At 40.1% G+C, this 27,116-nt stretch overlaps 2 protein-coding genes across 2 annotated transcripts; one reads left to right on the forward strand and one right to left on the reverse strand.

The window, feature by feature from the left end:
• Positions 1–10,317: 10,317 nt before the first annotated feature.
• Positions 10,318–11,697, reverse strand: LOC149243735 (uncharacterized). The gene is made up of 2 exons (XM_089371292.1): positions 10,996–11,697; positions 10,318–10,413 (listed from the first exon to the last, which is right to left on the reverse strand). Exons 1-2 carry the CDS (start codon positions 11,695–11,697, stop codon positions 10,318–10,320), a joined length of 798 nt encoding a protein of 265 aa, XP_089227418.1.
• Positions 11,698–16,484: 4,787 nt separating this feature from the next.
• Positions 16,485–18,902, forward strand: LOC149243736 (uncharacterized). Its single transcript, XM_089371293.1, has 3 exons — positions 16,485–17,185; positions 17,424–17,508; positions 17,730–18,902. Exons 1-3 carry the CDS (start codon positions 16,485–16,487, stop codon positions 18,900–18,902), a joined length of 1,959 nt encoding a protein of 652 aa, XP_089227419.1.
• Positions 18,903–27,116: the final 8,214 nt, after the last annotated feature.

Consider the following 27,116-nt stretch of genomic DNA (forward strand, 5'->3'; position numbering starts at 1 on the left):
CTTGGTCCCATCTGACGAGGCTAAATTTTTTCGAATCTTGCTTCCCTCCCTGCCAGAGGAAACTTCTCATGATTAAATCCATGTGCTTGTGGGTGCTAGTAGGGGCTAAAGTGACTGCATATTGATATATGGGGAGAGCCTTAATGAGAGTTGTTCTGCCCACCAAATTTAGCTAGGACAGCCCCCAGCTTTGGAGTAGTCCTCTCATTTTTTCTATTTGCTTAATCCAGATTTCAGACTTGACGATTTCTTTTGCTAAGGGCAGACCCAAATAAGAGAAGTGACTCCAATTTCTTTGAATTGGGATGTCCATGATCAAGGAGATTCTTTGCATGATTTGAAGAGGAACGTTCCACGTATATATTTTACACTTTTTGTTGTTTAGCATTCCCCCTGAAACTACCAGGAAGGTTTCCAAAGTTCTCTTGAATCTTTTTGCCATTAAGCTTGAGGCTTCCCCTATTAAAAGGGTGTCATCCGCAAAGAGCGAGTGATTAATTTCTTTATCCCTCTCGCTATGCTGATCCCTGTGATCTCCTTTTGCTTTCGGAGGTTTTCCAGATGGATGCTCAAGGTTTCAGCCATAATGATGTATAAGAAGGGAGAGAGGGGGCAACCTTGCCTCAGTCCCCTTGTGCTTCTAAAGTAGCTGCTGGGTCTACCATTTATGAGGGGGGCGGTCCAAGGGTTTGAGATGCACTCCATGATGATGCTTATGAAATTGCTGGAAATTCCGAATTTCCTGAGAACATCTGCCAGGAAGTGGTGGTTGACCCTGTCAAAGGCGTTTGCCATGTCCAATTTTATAATCATACCTCTTTCCTTTCTGTTGATGCTGCTATGTATTGCTTCTTGAATCAATATGACGTTGTCCGTTATTTGTCTTTGAGGGACAAATCCACCTTGATTCTCTGATATAAGGTAGGGAAGGAGCTTTTTTAGCATGTTTGCAGTATTTTGGTTACTATTTTGTAAGAAACATTGCAAAGGGAAATAGGTCTGAAACGGTCAAAGGAGAGGGGATTGAGGTCCTTGGGGATAAGCGCAAGGTGGGAGGATTTAGTTTTTTCTCCCATCTTATATTTTTTGAAGATATTTTTAACCATGCTGACATAATCCTTTTTCATTGTGTCCCAGTGATTCCTGAAAGCAACGGTGAAACCATCAGGTCCAGGGGCCTTGTCTGGTTGCATGCTGAATGTAGCCAACCTTATTTCCTCCTCCGAGACATCCTTGTCCAGTTCTCTATTTTGAAGTTCGGAAATTTTGCTCTCAACTGGTTTGAGAAAATCCGTGCTGTTCAAAGTCTGAGGGACTGCTGATAAGAGGGATTTGAAGTGGCTGTGCGCTGCTACTTTAATTTCCTCTTGTTCGCTGATTTCTTTCCCCTCTGTGATGATTTTATCAATTTGATTTTCGGCTCGTCTGATATTAATATTGTTGTAAAAGAAGGAGGTGTTTTTATCTCCACCTCTGAGCCAAAGACACCTTGATTTCTGTCTATGTTCTTCTTCCTCTACTCTATTTTGCCTGTAGAGTTCCCTTAACATTTCGTTTTCATGGGATTGGTCTTCCTTTGAGAGTTGATTATCCTCTTTCTCCTGATTCCACTGTTCCATTTTCCTGTGTAGCTCTGCTCTTTTTTTATTTTCCATTGCTGCGTTCTCTTTGGCCCACTGTTTTATTACAGCTCTTAAGGATTTTAATTTTGTTTCCCATATGTAGTGGGGCGAGCCAATGACTTCCTTCGCCCAATGGTATTTGATGAGTTTTCGAAAGTCCTCCTTAGAGTCCAAAGATTTGTTGTATTTGAAGGGAAGGGGCCCAAGGTTTCTTCCATTGTTGAGGATCAGCACCACAGGCTTATGGTCTGAAGCTGAGGCATGAACTATTTTTCTTTTGACTGAGGAGAAGCCTGAAACAATTCTTTCATGAATTAGTATTCTATCAAATCTCTCTTTGATATTGTGGATTCCAACTCTCTTGTTGCTCCACGTGAATTTTCCATTGTTAGGGGTGTTATCGGGAATAGTGTCTATGCAGAGCTGCTAATCCCACTAAGGCTGGTAGCTACCTTAGAAACAAACACACTAAAAACTACTTTCGTTTTCCTTTATGAAAAATAGATAAGAGAAGAATAAGGAGACCAACCTCTGTCTTTCGCTTGGTTCCTTGCTCGATTCCTCTCTCTTCTAGTAGGTCTTTGCCACTCGCTTCCTTGTCTACCCAGCTTCAAAGAGTACCTGTAGAATCAAAGCAGCATAACACTATCCAAGAACATAGATCTATTATCATAAACAATATAGGATCAGAAGTACATTGACCATACAAATGCATAAATAATCAATCATACAAGAATATGGAGGAAAACTTGAATAGCTTTATTGATAATCAAGAAAGAGCAAAGAGAATTACAACCGATTGTTCTGACCTAGTATCATCCTCTCAGCAAGTAATCCCTTCTTCACCTCATGAAAATCTTAGATCACCCAACACTATGATATTGCACCAAGAAACCAACAGCACTTCCTTACAAGATACAAAATTCCAATCTCTGGATCTCTGGGATGAGGGATCCATATATAGATGTCTGCAAGAGAGGTGAGTCAGTTTTTTAGATTTGATTAGTGTCCTCCCTCTGATAGTTCTTGATTCCACTTGGAGATTGATGATCTCTTACTCATCCCTGGTCAAATTCAGAGAGGCAAGTGTCACAGGAGAAGTTTCTGGAAGATTCCATGCTTCTCCACCTTGCGGATTGACCCTGCCATTTGTCCCTTCTCGCCCATCGCATCCCATAGAAGGTATTTTTGACATGCATCGCACCTACTGTGTGTATTTAGGTGGGATGCAATGCACTTTGCCTATGGAGCAGGTGAAATGGTCCAGTTTTGACCAGTTCTGAGTAGTTTTTCATGGAGAACTTCTGGGAGATGTTGTAATTAGTTGACCTTGTTCTTCTAGGCGTTGGAACAACACCTTTAGGGACTTAGTAGCCCTTGGTTTATGGATATTTATGCTTTGGGTTGCAGTTCCCAAAAATTTCTATAACAGTTTCCCCCTAAAGCATGAGGTCGTTAATATTTTGATGTCGGGTGAAATGCTTTATCATGAGGATCCGAAGTTTTTTTGAGCTGGGAGGCAACCTGTAATAAGATACAATACAATACATTATCTTCCTTTTATTTTTATGATCTAGCTGAGGCGGGCATTCCCATGCTCAGCTTTATAAATTCATTTTCATGTACATAGGACAGACAATCGTCTGAGTGTAGACTGATGATTCTGGTAGAGCCATCATCCCTTAGATTGGATGATTATCTGTGCAGCAATGATGTACATTTGATGTCTTTATTTTCCTGAATATATATCGCAGCCCGGATGGATGAAACTAGATCCGGGGTCTTCAATCTCGTTCGATCTTCACTCAAAGTAGAAGTCGATCCATGCGAGAGATGTTCTGGAGTCGAACATGGAAAGACATCGCCTGATTACCAGCCAATGATGTAAGTTGTTAACAGGCGCGAGAGGAATCACCGATAATGATAATGATCCTCAAGGTACTGCAGTACAATTCACGTGGTGTGAATAAGGGACTTGGCATCGAACACCACGTAAAATCTTTCGGTCGAAGGCCATTGATGTAAACCTGTAGCTAGAAGTGAGAAACTTGCCATTGAGGCATGCAAGCTTCAAAGTACTGAAAGGGTTGTTACTAGATCGACTTCTTGGATAATGAGTTGATGTCGACAAGAAGCTATCTGTCATAGGAGGGCCTTAGTGAATCCCACATCAATGACACGGAATGGAGCAAATGATTTTAACGGAGGTGAAAACAATCTAGTGATATACGGTTCAGGGTGGTGGTCATGAAAGAATGGAGCGAAAATGTATTATAGTGGGTGAGACACAGGTGAATTCTCTGAGCGACTTCTCTTGAACATATCGGTGACACTGACATGATGGATTGGTAGCATTAACCCCAAATGTGGATGGTGTGATAGAACCATGGTGATGTGACTAGTGAATGGAACAACCCAACCCAACTCGGATGCGGAGTGAAAGTGTCATGCTCAAGAGCGACTCGCTACCAACAATGTTTCTTCAAGTTTTCTTCCCAATTTTTCCCCAGTCATTGCTTACCAGTACCTCTTTGTTTTTGTCAAGCTTGAGGAGGATTACATATGCTTGTTCTATAATTTGCCCTTCGGGCAAACCCATTGCTATGTTTTAACGAGCCTAGTGATAGTGAAACACGTTCTTGTCTATTATGGACAAGTTTGTCGCTATTAGGTTTTAACGAGTTTAACGACAAAGATAACTCGGTCCTTTTCAATTTTAGAGAGTCTGAAAAGGAATGTAAAGGAAACTCCAAAATCCATTTTCGTCATCTAATCCCTTAAGTCCGAAAAAGTATAAAATAATACGAAAGGGATGAATTTTTAGTAATTTTAACGAGCCAAAAAAGACAAGCGCTCGATCTTTTTGTGTAATAATCCCTTAGGTCCAAAAAGATTAAAATCTAAAGGAGGGATAGCACTTCCAGTTACTTTAACGAGCTGGAGATGCTAATGGCTCGGCAATCTTTTCATTTTTTACGAGTCAGTTGAAAAGAGCTTAAAGGAGACTTGTTTTTTGAGGAACGAGTGATAGATTCGGGTAGCAGCTGATTCCAGGTAAGGCTTGGAATTTTCCAATCACGGTAGCGTCACAAGGATGGCCAGAAAGATAACTCTTCGCAGCTGTTCCTCAAAAGGGGTAAACAATCAAGTGGAGGTGAATGATTGGCCAATACAGAGTGGAGGTGATGATGAGAACACGACCAAGGCTTCAAAGGCTGAAGTAATACATTCACGATGGTTATTTACCGGAAATTGGTTCATTTTTTGATGAGCTTAAACGCTGGGGGAAACACTTTCTCATTGCTTATGTTTATTTTTTAACGAGCTTGAATTCCATGTTAAAATTGCTCGATTAATCCAGTCGCATAGTAAGGATGTCTCATATATAAAAATGACATTATTTCAAAGTTTTGCCCCACATCCTTTCTTTATGCAAGTTAGGAAATGACCAATCTTACGATTTTAAAGGGTTAGAGGGCCTATAAATTTAATAAATAAATGGTCGCTCTTCGCTTGCATGCCAAAAGGTTTGCATGCCCCGAGGTATAGTGAAATAGAGTTTCAAGGTTACCCCTCAATTTGCAGAAAAAACATTTGTTTTATCAGGAAAGGCCTACCTTTTCAGGTTACCCCTCAATTTGCAGACAAAACATTTGTTTTATCGGGAAAGGCCTACCTTTTTCAGGTTACCAAAGATTGTTCTATTTGTGCCACAAACAAAACACTTCTTCGGCGATGTCTACCGAAATAGACAAAGGTGAGTGGCGCAGATGCCTCCACTCACATAACTTTGACGAGGGAATCTTATTCTAGTCTAATCCCCTTTTCCTAAATGGACGGGTGTGTCAGACTAGTCAAATTTCCTTCGCGGAAACCTACCCTATACCTGAAGTTTTCCTGTCGAAATAGGCCAGGGTGCATGCCCCTTGGGTTTCAGTCATGCCCTCCGAATCACTCGCGCTCATCAGGAGGATGGACTGGGGATTGATGAGACATTCCTTGTGTGAAAAGACCATTTAGTGTTGGTATATGACTATTTGCTATGTGTGAACCCGGGAATGAAAGTTGGTCTACGAGCTTGACCACTCTTCCTTCGTGCGGAAAACACATTACTCTAAAGAGTGAGGAGACAATGGCTCCCATGCAATAAATATAGTCTCATCCAAGGAGTAGATTATAATCCAGGGGTCCTTGGACTACCATTACGTTCATGTGAACAACTTTCCTTCTCAATGTTATTGGCACATCGGGAAGGATCCCTAACAGTCGACTGGTTCCTTTGTCAAAGCCTGTTAGATTTCTCATCTCAGGCAAAAGCGATGGCAAACCAAGCGCTTTCCAAGTAGTTGAGGAAAGGATACTCACAGAAGTCCCTTCATCTATGATGGTACTGGCCATAACCATTCTATATACTTGAGGGATGATTCAGAATGGTACACTAGCCGGTAAACGGGGTCTACCTAGTAGATTCCAGTCAAAGGAAACAACCAGGTTGCTTGGAGGTGGGACCGAATAGACGGTCGGGTATGACTCTGACGAACTTCCTTCCTGCGGTAAAGGAACGGGTAGACTGCCCCCATGTTCATCGGAGTCTGTATTTACGAAAAGAATTTGAACGGTGTCATTCTTGTTCTCTTCGGTGACTGTATCATCTGAAGATTGATCCTCTGAAGGCACGACCGGGTCAACTGCCGCCTCGACCTTTTGACTTTCGTCTGGTATGGATTCAGATGGTTTATCTTCAATGATAGATGCTTTAGCTGATCACAAGGGCGTGTTAGCCAGATTTTCAACTAGTGACGGACTCGGCAAGAGTTTCTTGTATCCAGGAGGAAGCCGTAACGGTGAAACCGAACAATCGTCCAAGACTCTTTTAGCTTCATCTAAGAAGGGACAACGGTGGACGGCGTGATTGCCTTCACACAATTTACAAGGAAATTTATACTTTCCTTTTTTTCCAGGGGCTTCACTTTCACTAGTTGACGGTGTATGTTCAACATGATCATCAGAGGTTGATGACATTGGATTGTGCAAACGAGGAGACCAGTCCCTTAAGATCCGAGGGATGCAAGGACAATCTCGATGATAGTGGTCTCCTTTGCAAATGACACATGGCGATTTAGGCCTAGTCGGTGCAGTGTGTGGATTTTCGCTAGACGATGCTTAGTTGCCCCTTTTCACCTTTGGCTCTTTCTTCTTCTTCTCCTTCTTCTTCTCAGTTACTTGATTTTGGGCTTTACCAGCTTCATCAAGCGAAGAGGAAGGAGGAGAGGAAGAATTGGACGAAGTAGAGGGTTGGGGGGTAACTCTAATATCGTTTAGTTGCTGACTTGATTGTTCAGGAATTACGGTGTTCTGAACGACAGAAGTCGAGAAGAGCCATACGGGCAAGCCGATTGTCAGTCTTGGAAGAGACAATGTGGTCATATGGGGTGCACCAACATCTCCCCAAGAGGAGAAGGGACTAGGATTTCCTCCAAGGGGAACTCCTTGGTTGGTGGACTCCATTTTTCTCAACTTAAGATCAACATAGGAAAGGTGATGATTATTCCGTTTAAAATAAATTTTAGACGCTTTGACACAACTTGTTTTTTCAATTTTTAAGAGTTGAGAAAAAACAAAAGATGACTCTAGTCGCCTTCGATTTTTAATGAGCCTGAAGTGACAAGTGCTCAGATGGACCTTTTCCGTTAAGGAGTCTGAAAAGGAACGAAAGGGACTACTCTGGAAATCTAGACAGAGGGATTACCAAACCAATCGCAAAACTGCAGAATACTTTTTACGGTACGGCAGTCAATCTTCCTGAATACTGTGTTCAGTGCATTGCGATCGATAGGGTGGCAGACACGACTTCCTATGGATAAAGGATAAAGCCTATTGTGGTCTCCCAAAATATACTCGACAGTACGTGGGAGCACAAGTCCGTACTGGCACTTATCATCTCAAAGTGGAGGAATCACCCAACCAACAGTGAAAACAACAGTTACCAAGCTTTACGACGCCGGAATATGTCTGTAGCCTAGACTTCTAGATGTTGTGCGTTAGGTTCCAAAGAGTTTTTAGATTCATTAAATTTATTTTATAGTTGATATTGCTTAAGAAATTTGCCTTTCAGGTTCACCACATGATGTAGATGTACAATTCCTAAAATGCAATCTAAGATGATAAACAGTCATTTAATCTTCTTTCTGCAATGAAAATCCTAGCTACTAAGGAAAGAGAGATGGCATTCTTTCAACAAAGAGCATAGAGCACACACTATGTGCACTGTCCTAAATCAAACCAACAAACAGTCTAAATGCAAATGCACATGCATGTATTTGTTTTCAGCCTTCTTAATGTGTGAATGATAAAAAGAAAGCTAAGCGCAAATCTGAATTATTTTCCAAAGCGACAATTACTAACAAGTTTCTTTTCAAAACAAAATGAGGACAATGACAACACTTTGCGATTTGGAATTGAAAACTTGCTTTCGACACTAGAAAAACTACTAATTTAGATCAAATACAAGAGTAACAGTGTAATCGACTATCAAGAACAATCAGATTCTCTTCTATGACTGAAAATGACACTTGCGACACTTTCAAATCAAGAAACGACAATACAATTACGCTACTTCTTTGTAAAGGAGAACTGAAAATGACTCAAAAACACATAAAAACATTTATAGTTCTTTGCACAATGGAGGCATAATAACAGCAAGGAAAGGGGTTTCAAACAGAAGTGTACTGACTACAGGCAGCAAAACTCCTGAACAGAGCTGAAAAGAGTGAACACAAAAACCAAAATTTAGGAACAAGGCCTTGTCTGATCAGCGCACCTGTAACACAGTGAAACTGAAATGCAACGCACCTACTACACTCGGGAAGCGCGCAACATTTGAAGTTCATAGAACAGACAGTGCGCTGGACCAGGGACAAGACTTTGATTGGATTCCGGGTCACAGTTTGCAGTTCAGTTCAGGGATTTAGGCCAAGCAAGTGGTAATCAGTAAATCAATCACAAGGATAGATCTATGGAGGTTACTAGAGCCACCACGAGGGAAATTAGAAAGCTTGTAAATCAATCGTTTAATTCATAAACAAAAGCCAGAGATTGACTGAAGCAGCGTTGATCTACTTTGCACTTGCATAGCAAATGCAGTTCGAAGGCTAGCTGGCTTCACTTCAAGCTCCGTCTGTAAGTTTATAAAGTAAACAAATGTAGATGAACAAACAATCTACTCGCTCCCCAGTGGAGTCGCCATTTTGTTATCGGGAATAGTGTCTATGCAGAGCTGCTAATCCCACTAAGGCTGGTAGCTACCTTAGAAACAAACACACTAAAAACTACTTTTGTTTTCCTTTATGAAAAATAGATAAGAGAAGAATAAGGAGACCAACCTCTGTCTTGCGCTTGGTTCCTTGCTCGATTCCTCTCTCTTCTGGTAGGTCTTTGCCACTCGCTTCCTTGTCTACCCAGCTTCAAAGAGTACCTGTAGAATCAAAGCAACATAACACTATCCAAGAACATAGATCTATTATCATAAACAATATAGGATCAGATGTACATTGACCATACAAATGCATAAATAATCAATCATACAAGAATATGGAGGAAAACTTGAATAGCTTTATTGATAATCAAGAAAGAGCAAAGAGAATTACAACCGATTGTTCTGACCTAGCATCATCCTCTCAGCAAGTAAGCCCTTCTTCACCTCATGAAAATCTTAGATCACCCAACACTATGATATTGCACCAAGAAACCAACAGCACTTCCTTACAAGATACAAAATTCCAGCCTCTGGATCTCTAGGATGAGGGATCCATATATAGATGTCTGCAAGAGAGGTGAGTCAGCTTTTGAGATTTGATTAGTGTCCTCCCTCTGATAGCTCTTGATTCCACTTGGAGATTGATGATCTCTTACTCATCCCTGGTCGAATTCAGAGAGGCAAGTGTCACATGAGAAGTTTCTGGAAGATTCCATGCTTCTCCACCTTGCCGATTGACCCTGCCATTTGTCCCTTCTCGCCCATCGCACCCCATAGAAGGGATTTTTGACATGCATCGCACCTACTGTGTGTATTTAGGTGGGATGCAACGCACTTTGCCTATGGAGCAGGTGAAATGGTCTAGTTTTGACCAGTTCTGAGTAGTTTTTCATGGAGAACTTCTGGGAGATGCTGTAATTAGTTGACCTTGTTCTTCTAGGGGTTGGAACAACAACTTTAGGGACTTAGGAGCCCTTGGTTTATGGACATTTATGCTTGGGGTTGCAGTGCCCAAAAATGTCTATAACAAGGGGGAATATCAATGAGGTTGTGGGTTTCTATTATTTCTTCTAGGGAGTCTCTTGAAGGGTTAGCGAGGAAATTCCCACCTATTTTTTCCTCGATGTTCCTTATTAGATTCAGATCTCCACCCATAAATATGTTCCTGTTTGAGAGGCCTGCAATTCTAAGTTGATGGAGTCCCAACAGTAAGCTTTATCCCTATAGTGGTTCGGGGCGTAGATGTTGAAGATGGTGTATTCTTCTTTTGAGACTTTATTTTTAAGATCTATTCTGACCCACCAGTTGCAAGATTTTTGGCTGGTGAGGTCCCATTTTCTCTTGTTCCATAATGTTCCTATTCCTCCTGAGGCACCTACTGCATCTGTAGCTGTACCTGTGAAATTTTTGTATCTTTTTGTGAGGTTTTGAAAGTCTTGATCAGACATTTTGGTCTCCTGGATGAGGAAGAGATCTGGCTGCTCTTGATTGATTAGATCCCGGACTGCATTTGTTTTTAGGGAGGAGCCCAACCCCCTGCAATTCCAAGAGACCAATATCATTACTTACTGATTTTTTGATGAGCCCCGCTCTTCTCCTTTGGCTTTTCCCCACTTCCTTTTTTTTTGTCCAAGAATGAGTCCATCGGCTGCTGAGTTCCAGTGGCCATTTCTTTTGCTGTTGTTTCATCTCTTATTTCTTTGTTTGACTTCCTACCTGCTTTTCTCGGTGGATCAGAGGTGAGACTTGCTTCTTTCATTTTGTTTCTTGTGAGAATGCGTTCTATTGTTGGAGGGGGGGAGGATGGGGGCAGCGAGGGAGAGGGGATGACTGCGAGGGCAGTGGCCCGGGGAGAGGGAGGGGGGGAAGGGGTTCTTCAACTGACAGGGATTCAAAAGGGTTGGAGGATGAGGGGAAAGGCTGGGTTGAGATAGGAGGGGGAGGAGGAGGGGCAGCTTGGGATTCCGGAGGAGGCTTGGAGCTTGGGCCTTGATGGGGGTTTGATTTCTTCTTTTTTACTTGCTCCCATGAGCCTTCAGAGGTTTCAGCATTTTCATTAGACTCATTTGTTTTTAACTTACTACATCTATTTGCAAAATGTCCATATTCGTGACATACCTTGCATTTGAAAGGTAGTTGCTCGTAGTCTAGCTGTTGGATATGTGTCCATTGGTCCACTTTGATCTTGATGGCTTCCGGCAGGCCTTTCCCTAGGTCAACTTCAACGCAGATCCTCGCACAGGCGTGCATATTTTCCTTTGGTTCGCATCTGTCAATGTATTTTCCAACCGCGTTCCCAATGGCCTTTACAGATTCGTCCCCCCAGCAGTGGAGAGGGAGGTGAGGCAGACGGACCCAGACCGGGACTGCATTTGGGATGTCCATTTCCGGATCGAAGTCAGGCGACCATCTGTTCAGGTAGAGACCTCTCGAATCCATGAAGTAGGGGCCATTTCTGAAGATGAGGTTCCGATCCTCTTTTGATTCGAAAAGAAAAGTATAGAAGCCCCTTCCACAGAATCTGATAGCTATTTTCCCTTGTATTGTCGCGTTCCAGTTACGTTCCACCCATTTTTGGACTACTCTGGGTGAAGGCCAGAGGCCAGTAAACTGGCCAACGAGACCCCTCTCAGCTAAAGCGATCGCAACCTTCCTCGGGAGACTGGGAGGAAGAGAAACTTCAGGAATTTCTTCTAGTTTCTTGACAAACTTTGATGCAGAGGGGCGGATTCTTGAGGAGGCGTTCTCAGGAATGAGAGACGCGAAGAGTTTTTCATTATCTTCAAAGTCTGGGGACGAGGAGGGATCAGTCCCAGGCATGGCGGCGGAGGTGAGCCAGCACAAGGCTGGCAGGAGATGAAAGCGGAGGCGAAAAAGGGTGAGGGAAGGCCCCGAAGCTGGGGCCGGGCAGGAGGCCCGAGAGGGACCGCGGAGCTGGGGAGAGAAGCCCAGGAGGGCCTGCAGGAGCAGGGGCAGACCCAGCAGCAGAGCTGCCAGGCGGGGGCCTGGAGGAGGCGGGGAGCCAGTCAGGGGTCAGTCACGCGGGAGCTCCAGTTTGAAAAATCACCCATCGATTTTCTCTTTTGTGTTACTGTTGAGGACAATCAGTTATTTTAAATACACAGTCAAGTATTTTCAAGCATAGTTAATAGTGCAAGAATGGCTAGAGCCAGCACTAGCATGGGTATCTGTAATACTCAGCTCCCACAATTTAATGGGAAAAACTATGACTATTGGGCAATATTTATGAGAGCTTTTCTTGCTTCCCAAGACTTATGGGAATTTGTTGAGGATGGTTTTGAAGAACCAACAGAAGAAAATGAGTTTAATAATTTAACTCAGGCAGAGAAAGATCTGTTGAAGAGAAATAAGAAGAAGGATTCTAAAGCCCTCTACTTTTTGTATCAAGCAGTGCATGAGAGTGTGTTTCCAAGGATAGCAGCAGCCAAGAGATCCAAAGAAGCATGGAAAACTCTCAAGATAGCCTATCAAGGCATGGAGAAAGTGAAGACAGTAAAACTACAGTTGCTGAGGAGAGATTTTGAGACTCTCTGCATGAAGGAGTTAGATAATATCGACTCATTCTTCACACATGTGATTGGTCTGGTCACACAGATAAGGTCTCATGGAGAGATTATTGAAGAAAGGAGGATTGTGGAGAAACTATTGAGGATCCTACCCTAGAGGTTCGATGTGATTGTCACCATCATAGAAGAGACAAAGGATCTCACAAACTTCTCAGTTGATGAACTACATGCATCACTGATAACAAATGAGCAGCGATTGAGTAGAAATGAAAACTTATCTCTAGAACATGCCTTTAAGACCCAGATGTTCTTTGGAAGAGGAAGAGGTCAAGGCAGAGGAAACATGAGAGGAAGAGGCAGAAGCCAAAACAGAGGTGAAAGAAACAATCCAGCAGATGCTCAAGGAAGAGGTAGCAATCCAAATCAGAACCAAGGCCAAGGCAGCAGCCAACAAAGTAGACAACTTCATGCTCAAGGACAAAGGTATTATAAATCCAATGTCCAATGTCACTATTGTAAAAAATATGGGCATTATGCAAATGAATGTAGGAAGAAGCAGCATGATATGAGTAATAGAACTAGTGCAAATTTCACTAGAGAAAATATCAGCCAAGATAAATTTTTTTAGCCTATAATACGACTGAAGCAAAGAGTGAAGATGTATGGTTCCTAGACTCCGGTTGCAGTAACCATATGACAGGAAACATAGCCCTGTTTTCTATGTTAGATCAGAGTACGAAGTCACAAGTCACACTAGGGACTGATAATAAAGTTTCTGTTATGGGAAAAGGAGAAGTAAATGTCTTAACAAAGATAGGTGAAAAGAAAACCATATCAAATGTTTATTATGTTCCTAGAATGAAATGTAACCTCATAAGTATTGGACAACTTATTCAAAAGGGGTACAATGTTTTCTTTGTGGATGATGTATGCACCATCATGGATAAAACACCCAACAAACAATGTATTTCTGAAGTGAAGATGACAAGGAACAGGATGTTCCCTCTCAGAATGAAAGCAAATTTAAAAAATGGAGAAGAAATAGCAGCAGTGACACAAAAGGCTTTCCAAAGCGAACCAAAAGATGAAAATTGGTTGTGGCACTTGAGATTTGGACATCTCAACTTTGGAGGTCTTAACTTGTTCAATAGAAAAGGAATGGTAAGAGGATTACCATTGATAGAGAAACCAGACAGCCTTTGTGAAGGTTGTGTCTTTGGGAAACAACACAGAGCAAGTTTTCCATCTGGCAAAATCATAAGGGAAAAAGCACCCTTAGAGATTGTCCACTCAGATTTATGTAGATCGATGCAAACTCCGTCACTTGCAAGCATCCACTATATGCTAACATTTATTGATGACTTTACTAGAAAAACTTGGGTTTATCTCCTGAAGAACAAAAGTGAAGTGTTTGAAAGGTTTTGCATTTTCAAAGCACTTGTAGAAAACCAAAGTGGGCTGCATATCAAAGTTCTAAGGAGATCAATGCCATAGAAAGAAACAAGACATGGGATTTAGTTGAACTACCAAAAGGAAAGGAAGTCATTGGAGTTAAATGGGTCTACAAGACCAAGAGTAATGCTAAAGGCAAAATAGAAAGACACAAGGCAAGACTGGTTGTCAAAGGATATAAGCAACAGCATGGGAGAGACTATGAGGAAACTTTCACACCTGTTGCTAGAATGGAAATCGTGAGAGCAGTGCTGTCCATAGCAGCACAAAACAAGTGGAAAGTTTACCAAATGGACGTTAAGTCAGCGTTCCTAAATGGAGTGTTAATGGAAGAGGTTTACATTGAACAACCTCTAGGCTATAAAAAGAAAGGCCAAGAGCACAAAGTGTGCAGATTGAAGAATGCTCTTTATGGGTTGAAGCAAGCACTAAGAGTGTGGTACAGTAGGATAGATTCCTATCTACTGGAAAATGGATTTGAAAAGTGTGAGGGAGAACCCACCCTCTACATCAAAAAAAATGATGGTAAAATACTAATTGTTGTGTTATATGTTGATGATGTTATTTTCACAAGTAATGATGATTACCTTATTGAAAATTTCAAAATAGTCATGAAAGAAGAATTTGAAATCACTGACATGGGTTTGCTGAGATACTTCTTAGGAATAGAAGTAGAACAAAATGGAAATGGGATTTTTATCTCACAAGCGAAATATGTTAATGAAGTGCTGGAAAGATTTAACATGCAGGTGAGCAAAGAAGCAATCACTCCCACAGTGATGGGATTAAAACTCAGCAAAGAGGACAACAACAAGGATTTTGATCCTAGTTTGTACAAGAGCATAGTTGGAAGCCTCATGTATTTGATTGCAACTAGGCCGGATATAATGCACGCTGTCAGTTTGATTTCCAGATTCATGGAGAGGCCAAAAGAAGCACATTGGCAGGCAGCAAAAATGATTCTGAGGTATGTTAAAGGTACTAAAAGGTTTGGCATTTTATATACTGCTTCAGAATGTTCATATTTAATTGGATACACTGATAGTGATTGGGCTGGAAGTGTAGATGATCAGAAAAGCACATCCGGTTATGTTTTTCACATGGGTTCAGGATCCATTTCATGGGCTTCTAAGAAACAACCTATTGTAGCATTGTCTACAATAGAGGCAGAATATGTGGCAGCTACAGCAGTAGTGTGTCAAGAAATTTGGATGAGAAAGATGTTAAGGATTTTATGCCAAGAGCAAGAAAAAGGAACTGTGATTTTTTGTGACAATAGCTCAGTTGTTGCATTATCCAAGAATTTTGTGTTTCATAAGAGAACGAAACACATTGACACAAAGTTTCATTACATCAGGGAATTGGTAAACAACGGAGAAATTGTTTTAGAACACTGCAGAACTCAGGAGCAGGTTGCAAATATTCTGACCAAACCATTGGGGCAGAAAAGTTTTGAGTTTTTGAGGAAATGTCTAGGTATGACTGATAACCCGACAGTCGAAATTAAAGGGGAGTGTTGAAATGTTACTTTCAACTGGAGCTCCCAAAAATGCCAAAGTTCCCCCGCACCGCTTTTCACAAGATGGTGGTAATTCTCCAAAGGCATCAAGCACACTGATAAGCCGACACGTGCCTTGAGCAGTTTTGCCAATACAACTTTCCCTGGCGCGTAAAGGTCGGTAAAAAGGGACCTCCAGGTAATTGCAATAACCGTTGGATGGACGTGGAGCAAAATCTACGGTTAAAAAAAAAAATATCGCCATGTGAAGTAATTAATGATTAATTCATTACTGTTGTTGAAATGTAATTAATATAAACTTACTTCGGTTGGTAAATGTAGGCGGAGAATTTATTTTTATTGTTTTTAATTCACATGTGTAGTTTTTTTTTATGGCACAAGTAAAACGTAATGAAATGTCATTTTTTTTGTGTGGCTGTTGTTGGAAATGTAATACGCAGCAGCGCGTATGTAAGAAGTAAAAAAATTTACACACAACAGTGTCAATTTGCAAGGAGAGACAGAGTGAAGTTTTTTTTTATTGTCTTTGAAGCAGTCTGGCTATAATCCCTCTGTTAGAGGAAGTTTTTATTTAACAGTTGGTTTCCTTTTAATGAATACAAGATTATTTTTTTTTGTGTAAAACTCTGTCATCCCAAAAACAATTTTTACTTTCTCTGTGTCAAAACAGAGCATTATTCTCTATTCAGTTCCTTTGTTCTGGAATTATCAGAAATTCCCAACATGTATTACAAGAGGTATATAGATGGGAAGCCATACAAGTCGCCAAATACCCAGTCGGCCTCAACCAAGCCGTTGAATATTTTCAAAAAGAAATTCCGCAATTTGGCCATTCAAACGCTACTAAGATTGTGGGGATTGTCGGAATGGTCGGTGCAGGAAAATCAACTATGGCCAAACATCTCTACAACATGAGACACCCCGATTTTAGCAGATCAAGTATATGTGAAGTCAGAGAAAAGGGTTTGTGATGTCTGCATCACATTCACAATATCTCTCAAGGGAAACGTATTTTACAAGACAACTTACCACGTCTCCCCCCAGTTTTTGTTGTTCTGGATGATGTTGATAATCTAGATCATATAGAGAGTCTGCTGGATGTGGATGCCATGGCATCTAGGAGCCTGATACTGATCACATCTCGTGATAAGGGTGTACTCAAACGCTCCTCTCCAAAAGCTCTAGTATACGATGTAAAAGCATTGCATCAAAATCATGCCCAAGAACTATTATGGCAACATGCTTTTTCTCAATCTAAACCATCTGAAGAGCTCGGCGATTTGATTGAGAAGTTCTTGAAAATTTGTGGGGGATTGCCTCTGTCCTTGAAAGTTTTGGGAGGACACTTATCTGGTCGGTGCGAAAAAGAGTACTGGGAGCGACAGTTGGAAAAGTTGTATACAACACTGCCAATCCAAATAATAGAGTCGTTCAAAGTGAGTTACGAGGCTCTGGATGTTGAAGAGAAGGAGGTATTTTTGGACATCGGATGTTTTTTTGTTGGAGAAGAGAAAGAATTAGATATTCAAGCGTTGGAAGGATTACATGGCAACAGCAGAATTCAGGACCATCTTGAAAGTCTACGTCAAAAATGCCTTGTGAACTTTGAGTATGATGTGCACTTGGAGGATTACTGGCCGCAGATTGAGGAAGCCGATGAGACTAGATATCCATTTTTTCAGAAGATTGGATACGATCATATCCTCATATCGATTACCATGCATGATCAAGTCAAACAATTCGCAAGACATATTGCCCAAGAAGAGTGTCGCAGGTTTCCTCAAATGATGTGCATATTTTGCGAGGGCAGGTATGTGTCTTTCGTCATGTTTTTATTAGGAAAAAATGATTTGATTGTATATTCGCTGATTTTAATTATGATAGTACTTATTTTTAAAAATAGTTAAATTATTTTTAATTATTATTATTATTTTTAAAATGAAACAAAAACTTTTAAATATTTTAACTAGATATAAAAAATTATTTTAATTATGTATAAAAAAAACAAATAACAGTTACATTTTCCCTGTTTTGAATATCGTTGTCAGACCACAGGAAGCTTATAGATACGGGGGATCAGGTCCTGGAAAGGTTGTGATGAATGGTTTACTCTACGGAATATTAGAGCGGAAGGTGTGCGTCTTTTTGTAGCTGAACATGTTGGGAGGTTTGGTATGGATTCGCTTGGGGAGGCGCTCATCCTTGCGCTCTCTGCCCTCTGTGTCTCTGCTAAAATTAGGAGTTTTGGAAATTCATGGTTCCGGTAGAGTCAGGGTACGCAGATCTTGGTGAGCATATTTTCATTCACTTTGTTTCACCTTAAATGAAATCAATAAATTATATGTGGTTTGCAGCATCGGAACTTAAATGAATCAGGTCTGCTTTCCCCGCCACCACATACTTTGACTGGACGCCAGCCAAATAGCTCCACTAAGGTGAAGCGAACAAAACGTTCAAGGCAGAGTTCATTAATTACCCAGTCTGGGACCACAGAATCTTCAGGGCAGAGTTCATTAATTCCCCAGTCTGGGACCACTGAGTTTTCTTTTGATGGCTTTCTAGAAAGCGTGGTTAATGTCATGATTACTTTGACAAAGCTAGCGCTGAATAATCTTGGATTCCTGCGATCACTTCCAATCGATTTTTCCCAACTTCCAAACCTAAGACATTTAGATCTTTCTGGCTGCTATAAACTGACTGAATTACCCAAAACCTTCCCCAAGTTATTGCAACTTCAATATTTAGCATTGCAATGCTGCTCCAGACTATCAATCCCATTCGATATTTTGGGAGAAATCTCCACGCTTGAGTATGTTAACTTCAAAGGCTGTACTAAATTGGTATGCTTGCCAGAGAGAATTTCGTATCAAAGGCGTTTAAGATATCTTAATTTACTGGACACCGGTTTATTACAATTACCTGACAACTTGGGAATGCTTGACAAGTTAGAACAAAAAACAAGAGGGAGCCCAGCATTAAAAGAAATACCACTCACTCTAGCCAATTTGAAGGGCTTAACAGAGCTATCTCTGATTCAGTGCTCCGGTCTACAGCAAATCTCACCGGAAGGAATTGCAGCCCCAAATATCAAAATTTTAGCTATAGATGGTGTTCCCATAGATAACTTTGGCTTTCAGGATCAGGGAAACTTGGATGCTCAAAACATACATTTCAGAGTTGGTATGCATTTTTTAAGAGATCTCATTTGGACTAACACATTCATATACAAGATAGCCATTCCTGATTGTGTTACCCACAGGCTCGAAATTGTTGATATTTTAGGAAATATTTTTCTAATGCGCGTCAATGCCTTGCCATCAGCACTACAAAGCCTAAACCTTAAAAACTATTGTGGACTGACATCATTAACAAGCCTTTCAAATCTAGTAAATCTTAAATTCCTAAACATAAATAGGTGTTTTAACCTGCAAACACTGAATATCGCAGGACTTGAATCGTTGGAAGAGATTAAAGCGGAGGAATGTTGGGAGCTGCAGAGGATACAAGCACTGAATCAGCGGGAATGATTGAATTGTGTCCACATTTCAACAGACAATACAGTTTTCTAGGAAGATATTAGCGAATTTTTCGTGAGTCTATGTTCTTCATTTCATCCAATATTTATTCATGCGAGAACAACTGTTATAATTTGTGCTAATTAAAACCAATACATTATACTTGTGTCGTTGAATGATACGAATCGTATTCAGGAAATATGTGCAGGGGTTGCCCATTCACCAAGTGCCATGAGCCATCTTTAGTGGAAAAGCAGATAATTACAAGGTGGGTGTTTAATTTTCCAGAAACCAGGAAAGTTATTAGAATTGAAGTAATAATCGCTGCTTTCAATCTACCGAAAATAATTTATGGAATTTGTGCAGATGTGTTGGAATATTAATTCCAACTGCAGGTGGACGTGGAGAGCAACTCAGTCAGCACGCTGCACCCAAAACCGTCGGAGCCAAACCAGCAAACCACCTTGATGCGTATCAGACCGCCTTCCAGCAGAAAGTAGTTTTCGTACACAAGAGCCCGATACAATTTAGTGTTGACGCGTGGCTCTCCCCATACGTCATCATCTCTGACATCTCGGGACGTAATGATCAGTCAAGTATGGCCTCCCGATATTCTCCACCGCCGTTCGATCTGCTCCACCATTTTCGGCCATCGATTGTTCAAACCTGCATATGAACCAACATTAAAAGCTTTGCGTGGATTTGAAGTTTGGTTGACCGCCGTAAAACATTCAATGCATAGTTATGAGGTTCGTAAACTTTTGGTAAAACATTAAATCTTAATTATATCGGAGGTATGGGCAGGTCAACGTAATATTTAAAAAATCCTTTTGTATATGTTTTGAGTGTGTGTTCATTTTTGATATAATGAGCCAAACGAAGAATGTGCGTTGAGTTGTGTGGTTGCACATGGGAGAGAGGTAGGCGCAGCAGCGAAAGAGCAGGGAGCAGCATGAAATTTATTTTATGAAGCAAGGAATTAATTTTTGCAGAGCAGTGCATATAGATATATAAAAATAGGGAGGAGCGCATGTGTTTTAAGTAAGTTTTTTTATGTATTGGATTTGCATTGAAATGCAAAAGAAAAGAGGGCACAGTTATTTTTGAAATTGTGAATGTAATGTAAAAGTTTACTGCATATGTAAAAGTTTGTTTTACAGCAGTATGTGTAAAATATTTTTACAGCAGAATGTGTAAAAATAGTTTTACACCAGTAAAGTAAAAAGGGGTTTTACAGCAGTAAACCCAGCACAGTAAATTCTCAGGTGGAGACAGAGTTTTGTTGAATATTGTTTTTGGTGAATCCCTCTCAGCAAAGAGGATGAATATGTATCAGAGTTGGCTGAATGTATTTTTGGTAAATCCCTCTGAGTGAAAGAGGATGAATGTTGTTTCAGGCATTTTATATTTTAATGAATACAAGGATTTTTATGGCTGTGTAATACTCTGTTCTGAGAATTTTTATTAAAAAGGCTTCCCTGTGCAAAATATCCTGTGGAGAGAAGAAAATAGAGCATTTCCTCTGTGTTTAGTTTTATTTGTTTGTTTTTGGGATTTTACCAGAAAAATCCCCAACAGTGGTATCAGAGCTGGTCCAGGCACTTTGATGGTGACAGAGCTTGTTTAGGCTCTTTGAAGGTGTCAAAGAAGCTGAAGGAAAGATTCTTGTTGCAGCAGAGAAAGCTTCTCCAGCAATGTGAAGACTCAGCAAAATAACCCAGGTATTCCTCAAAGTTTTTTTTCTGTGTTGCTGTTGAAGAAACAGTGAGTCATTGAAAAACACAGTCTGGTATTTTAAACATAGTTAAGAATGGCAAGGTCAAAGAAGAAATCCTCAAATCCTCCTAAAGTTGTGTCTCCCTCTTCTACTAAAATAGAAGACAATCTATTTGAAAGCATTCTATTTGAGGCTTCAAAGTTTAATGGAAATTTTGATATGTGGGAAATAAAAATGAGGGCTGTCTTACAGTCTCAAGGGATTGAAATCTGGGAATCAGTGATTGATGATAGCAAGAAGGATAAAGAATCCAAGGAGTACAATGCACAAGCAGCAAAGACTATCTTGGATGGACTGCCTGATTCTATAAAGAAGAAATTAGGAAAATATTCATCAGCAAAGGATATTTGGGACAGACTGCATGACCTTCATGCAAAGGGAGCACTGACCATGACCATCAGTGAAGAAGAAAATTCTGAACCCATCATAGAAGCTGAATGTGAGAAGGTTGACCTCATCAAACTTCAAGTAAAAGAAAGGGATGAAGAGCTCGTCAAGCTTAAGAAGGAGCTTGATCAATGCAAGAGGAAACATCATGAAGAAGTCATATCCATGACAAATCAGCTGAATGAAGCAAAGAAGCAGGAAGACGCCTTGTCAAGTCAACTTGAACAAAGGCACAAGAGAGTGAACAAGCTTGTAGAAGAGATTGGACAGTACAAGGTAGAGGTCTCCTCCCTTAAGTCTGAACTACAAGAAGCCAGGAAGCAGGCACAAGAAGCTGAAAAGAAAATGGAGAGCAGTCAAGCAGAAATCTCCAAAATGAAGTCAGAAATTATCTCCCTTAAAATAGCAGCAGCTGAAGCTACTCGTAGCAAGGAAGAAACTGAGGAACAACTTACAAAGAAGAATAATGAATGTGAAAGATTGGGAGAAGAGATTGTCCTCCTCAAGAAAAAGGTTGATGGGATGAACAAAATCATGAAGAGCTCTCAAGCCTTGGATGACATGCTCAGCTATCACAGATCCCCATCTGATAAATCAGGACTTGGGTATGTAGGTGAACCCTCAAACAAGAATGAAAATTCTTTAAGCAAAGGAGATGTGAAGAAGCCGGAAAGAGATTGTGATGCTCCTAGTTCCAGCAAAGGCAAGGAGAAAGATCATGGCTACAATAGAAGAAATCCTACTCCAAGTAGAAAACCAGCTCCAAGAAGAAATGTAGCTGATGTCAAAGAGGTAAGAGGCGATGGTTATCATCAAAGGATCTCAAGGCAGCAAGGCTTCAGAAGTACATCAAGGAAACCTCCATCTCCCAGGTACCAAAGTTCATTTTATGGTTATTGTTACTCTTGTTCAAACTTTGGTCATATGGCAAAAGACTGTAGAGTATTTCATAGAGATAGATGCTATGGTCCCCGACAACCTCCAAGAAACAATTTTACAAGAAGAAATCATGAAATCTTATTCATGAAAAATGTAGAATGTTTCAAGTGTCATAACATTGGGCATATGGCACGTGACTGTAACTTAAGATGGGCTCCTATGCAAGCTAGACCCACAAAAAAGAAGAAAGTTACACAAGTATGGAGAAGGAAAGAAATACAGTCTGAAAGCCCCTTGAGCTCCCTAGTTGATCTAAGTTTCTTTTGAGAAAACTTTTTTGAAAGAAGATGATGCATACAGTTAAGGGGAGCCTGTAATTTTTTTTATCATAATTGCTGAACTGTTTTAACAGTCATTCTTTGATGAAGATCTTCTTATAGGGGAGAGACATTGAATTAAATCTGCCATAAAAGCAGAAGAAAAAAAATCTGCAGGGCATGGAGACTGCGTGGAGGATGTATTGCAGTGCAGCAAAGCGCAAATGAAATCTTTTTGTTAATCCCTCTGAAATGTAATATGCAGCAGTGTTGAAACATGTAATTTTAATCACATATGCAATGCAATATGCACAGTAGTGCGAAGAAGAAAAAGGGGCAGCGTTGAAATGAGAAGTGCAGCAGCGCGATAAGGAAAATGAGAAGCAGTAGAACGCACAACAGTGTGTGAGTGAAAATGAAGATGAATTAGATGTGAATTATATGCATTGTATATGCATTGTAATGCAAAGCAAGGAGACCCGCACAGCAGTGCGAAGCCAAAACATAGAACAGGGGCAGCGTGGAAACTTTTGTGTGTGGAGCACATGGATTAGAATGCACAGCAACATAGAAATTTTTTTGTAGACCACATGCATTGAAATGCATAGCAATGGAATATAGTTTTCATTTTATGTAATATGAGAGAATATACTTACAGCAGAGTGAGTGTAATACACAGCAGATGAAAATGTTTTGTATTGGCAATGAAAGCGCAAAGCAGTGAGAAGAAAATGAGAAGAGGGCAAAACGCAGCAGAGCGTAAATGCCCAATGTTTGAGAATGCAATGAAATTTTTCACACAGCAATGTGAATATGAAAAATGCAGCAGCATGAAGTTTTTTTTGTTAAAAAAAACGAAATGTAATGGGCAGCAGCGCATGTAAAAGAAATTTTTCTTTACAGCAGTAAATGAAAGGGCAGTGAGTGTGTTGTTCATTGAACCGAAATCCAATATATGCACAGCAGTGCATTGTGTAAATAAAAAAAATGAAGACGAAGATTGTGTGAAGCAAGGGTGTAGAAAGGAACAGGGGTGTGGAGAATGAAGCGCAACAGCGTGAGGGTGATTTCTTTTTATATGCAAGTAATGCAGAGTAAAGAGTTAGTGTATGGGCACAACAGTGTGATGAAATGAAATATGCACAGCAGTGCAAATTGCAGAGGCAACGCAGCAACGAGTAAAAACTCAGGGGAGACAGACTCTATGGTTATGGGTATGGACAACAGTGCATAAGAAAAAGGCAGCAGCGTGATGGCAAGAAGGAGAAGCACAGTAGTGCAAAGAAAATGAAACCAGAGAAGTGAGAATGAAGAAATGTGTTTTTACACATCAGTGAAAAGGTGAATGAAGCAAGAGGATTTTTATTTACAGCAGTAAATGTAAGTAAATATTTTTATTACAGCAGTATAAGCAAAACTCTGTTTTTACAGCAGTTAATGTAAATGAGATTTTTACACATCAGCAGTGTAAAATCTCAGGAAGAAAACAGAGTAATATTTTCGGTTGTTTTGGAACTGCATCTAAAGCAGTGTCTGGTTGTAATCCCTCTGTGAGAGGAAGTGAAGTTCTTGGTGAATCCCTCTGTTAAAGAGGAAGGTGCTTTTCAGCACAGTCGTTTGGTGAAACCCTCTGTTAAAGAGGAAGGTGCTTTTCAGCACAGTGTCATGGTGAATCCCTCTGTCAAGAGGAAGATGCTTTTCAGCATAGTGTGGTGAATCCCTCTGTCAAGAGGAAGGTGCTCTTCAGCACAGTCTCAGGTGAATCCCTCTGTTAAGAGGAAGACAACTTTGATTGTTTGTGGAACTGCATGTAATAGCAGTATTGGTGAATCCCTCTATGTGAGGAAGTGTTTGGGTATGACTGAATGCCCAACAGTTGAAATTAAAGGGGAGTCTTGGAATATTAATTCCAACTGCAGGCGGACGTGGAGAGCAACTCAGTCAGCACGCTGCACCCAAAACCGCCGGAGCCAAACCAGCAAACCACCTTGATGCGTATCGGACCGCCTTCCAGCAGAAAGTGGTTTTCGTACACAAGAGCCCGATACAATTTAGTGTTGACGCGTGGCTCTCCCCATACGTCATCATCTCTGACATCTCGGGACGTAATGATCAGTCAAGTATGGCCTCCCGATATTCTCCACCGCCGTTCGATCTGCTCCACCATTTTCGGCCATCGATTGCTCAAACCTGCATACGAACCAACATTAAAATCTTTGCGTGGATTTGAAGTTTGGTTGATCGCCGTAAAACATTCAATGCATAGTTATGAGGTTCGTAAACTTTTGGTAAAACATTAAGTCTTAATTATATCGGAGGTATGGGCAGGTCAACGTAATATTTAAAAAATCCTTTTGTATATGTTTTGAGTGTGTGTTCATTTTTGATATAATGAGCCAAACGAAGAATGTGCGTTGAGTTGTGTGGTTGCACATGGGAGAGAGGTAGGTGCAGCAGCGAAAGAGCAGGGAGCAGCATGAAATTTCTTTTATGAAGCAAGGAATTAATTTTTGCACAGCAGTGCATATAGATATATAAAAACAGGGAGGAGCGCATGTGTTTTAAGTAAGTTTTTTTATGTATTGGATTTGCATTGAAATGCAAAAGAAAAGAGCGCACAGGTATTTTTGAAATTGTGAATGTAATGTAAAAGTTTACTGCATATGTAAAAGTTTGTTTTATAGCAGTATGTGTAAAATATTTTTACAGCAGAATGTGTAAAAATAGTTTTACACCAGTAAAGTAAAAAGGGGTTTTACAGCAGTAAACCCAGCACAGTAAATTCTCAGGTGGAGACAGAGTTTTGTTGAATATTGTTTTTGGTGAATCCCTCTCAGCAAAGAGGATGAATATGTATCAGAGTTGGCTGAATGTATTTTTGGTAAATCCCTCTGAGTGAAAGAGGATGAATGTTGTTTCAGGCATTTTATATTTTAATGAATACAAGGATTTTTATGGCTGTGTAATACTCTGTTCTGAGAATTTTTATTAAAAAGGCTTCCCTGTGCAAAAGATCTTGTGGAGAGAAGAAAATAGAGCATTGCCTCTGTGTTTAGTTTTATTTGTTTGTTTTTGGGATTTTACCAGAAAAATCCCCAACAGTCGGTGGAGGAGATATGCTACGGTTTGCTGAGAAGTTTAATCTTCGGATGCATGATATTGCCTCATTACTTCCTGTCTATGAATTAGTTGCGTTTACATGGTGCAATATTGGTGTGCTTGAGCTCCCACTATGTCAAGTCGGAATACCTGGTTGTCACATTTACACCGGTTACTCATAGTAAAGTAGCTCCGCATCGTGAATCAGCTCTGAAGTACTCAATCATGACTGGAAGCAGAGGTGGAAGAGGTGTACATGTATTTATGTGGACTGACGAGTCTCGTTTGTTTAAAGAGTTTAGTGTTTATAGCGAAATCCATTTAAGACTCAGAGTGGACACGACTCTTTTGGCGAGTAGCAGTTACAGAGTGAAGAAAGAGATGGTGAGTAGTAGTAATAATGTGGAGGAAGAGATTGCGAGTAGTAGTAATGTTTGGGAGAAAGAGATGGCATGCATAGTGGGGGTCGATAAGAAGAATGTTTCACAAGTTTGCAGAGAGCTCATAGTGGCATGTGTATAAACGTACATTTGTTCCCCTGGTATTTCCTATTGACATAACAGAAAGTGCCGTCGAGTTGTACCAAACAGTTTTGTATATCATCTTGCAGATTTTCTTGCCCACGGATTGAGGATTTTACATCTAGACAACACTAAAGATGGATAGTTTAGTCTTAACGTGCAAGGAAATTTAAGAAGCCATATTTTTATTTAATTTATATGATGACATGATATGATAAATTATATCTAAATTTATATGATAAATGGATACGAATAATTTATATCTAAATTATTATTTAATCTATATGATAAAATAGATATACATTTATAGATGTTTTTTATGGTTTTTTTTTTTTTTTTCCTCCGATGATGATGCTGATTAACATCCATTAAGGTTTATAAGTTCAATCGGACTTATAAGAAGGTAAGAGATTAATTGGAGTTCTTTAACATTTTATTCTTATACTCCAAAAAGAGAGAGAAGCATTCCGAAATCACCATAGTTGTGTTGAATTAGAAGGTCAAGAAGGTTGTTAGTGTGATAAATATTTTGAAACTTATATGGAATGTTAGTATAGGACTGACAATTTAAGAGTGTTTTTCATCCTCAATCCTTAGTAATGTACAAGGGACAAACTCTTTCATCCTGTGACAGTTTGGGAATTGACCAATCCCCAGTTTCACTATGGAGCTCATGAGAATTGGTTTCTATCTTAGAAATGTTCATTTTCTTCTTAACACTACTCAAGATAGAAATATAATTTTGGTTTTCAAGATTGGTTTTGGTCACCTCCTTATAATATCTTAGTTTCCTTTTTCCATATAACTATTTATATCACCCCACAAATTTACGTAAAATTTGAATTAATAATAATTTTAATATTATCATTATTTTGCAAGATGATCTCCTCCTTTATCCCCTAATGGGCTAGCCTAGCCTGGGCATCCTTATGCCATCCTCGCTTGAGCTGAAGATGAGAGTTTTGGCTAGAGTTAAAAGAAATTTTAAGAAACATCCTGGTTGTTTTGGCTAGAGTTATAAGAAATTTTAAGAAACATCTTGGTTTCCAAGTTGTATAATTGTTCTTATACATAAAATACCTAGTCATAGCCATGCTTTCAATGGGGAAAAGGCTTTCTTCAATTGTGAGAATAGGGTAGGGAGTATTTCCTTTAATCTTGATGTGAAAGTAGATTATAAAATGCTCTATTTAATCTCCCATCTCCATGAATCTCTATATATACTACAATCCCGCACCTCATACCC

Source organism: Pinus tabuliformis, chromosome 8, assembly GCF_031772625.1.
Source record: "Pinus tabuliformis cultivar Carrire ecotype Pingquan chromosome 8, CPIR1, whole genome shotgun sequence".
Lineage (NCBI taxonomy): Eukaryota > Viridiplantae > Streptophyta > Pinopsida > Pinales > Pinaceae > Pinus > Pinus tabuliformis.

Excerpts from the sequence above, each read along its gene's own strand:
- LOC149243735 (XM_089371292.1), bottom strand. The coding sequence starts at position 11,697 with ATGCCTGGGACTGATCCCTCCTCGTCCCCAGACTTTGAAGATAATGAA. Across the intron at positions 10,414-10,995 it reads AACTACCTTTCAAATGCAAG|GGGGTTGGGCTCCTCCCTAA; the intron begins GTATGTCACGAA and ends TTGGAATTGCAG.
- LOC149243736 (XM_089371293.1), top strand. The coding sequence starts at position 16,485 with ATGGCATCTAGGAGCCTGATACTGATCACATCTCGTGATAAGGGTGTA. Across the intron at positions 17,186-17,423 it reads TGCATATTTTGCGAGGGCAG|ACCACAGGAAGCTTATAGAT; the intron begins GTATGTGTCTTT and ends TATCGTTGTCAG. Across the intron at positions 17,509-17,729 it reads ACGGAATATTAGAGCGGAAG|CATCGGAACTTAAATGAATC; the intron begins GTGTGCGTCTTT and ends TGTGGTTTGCAG.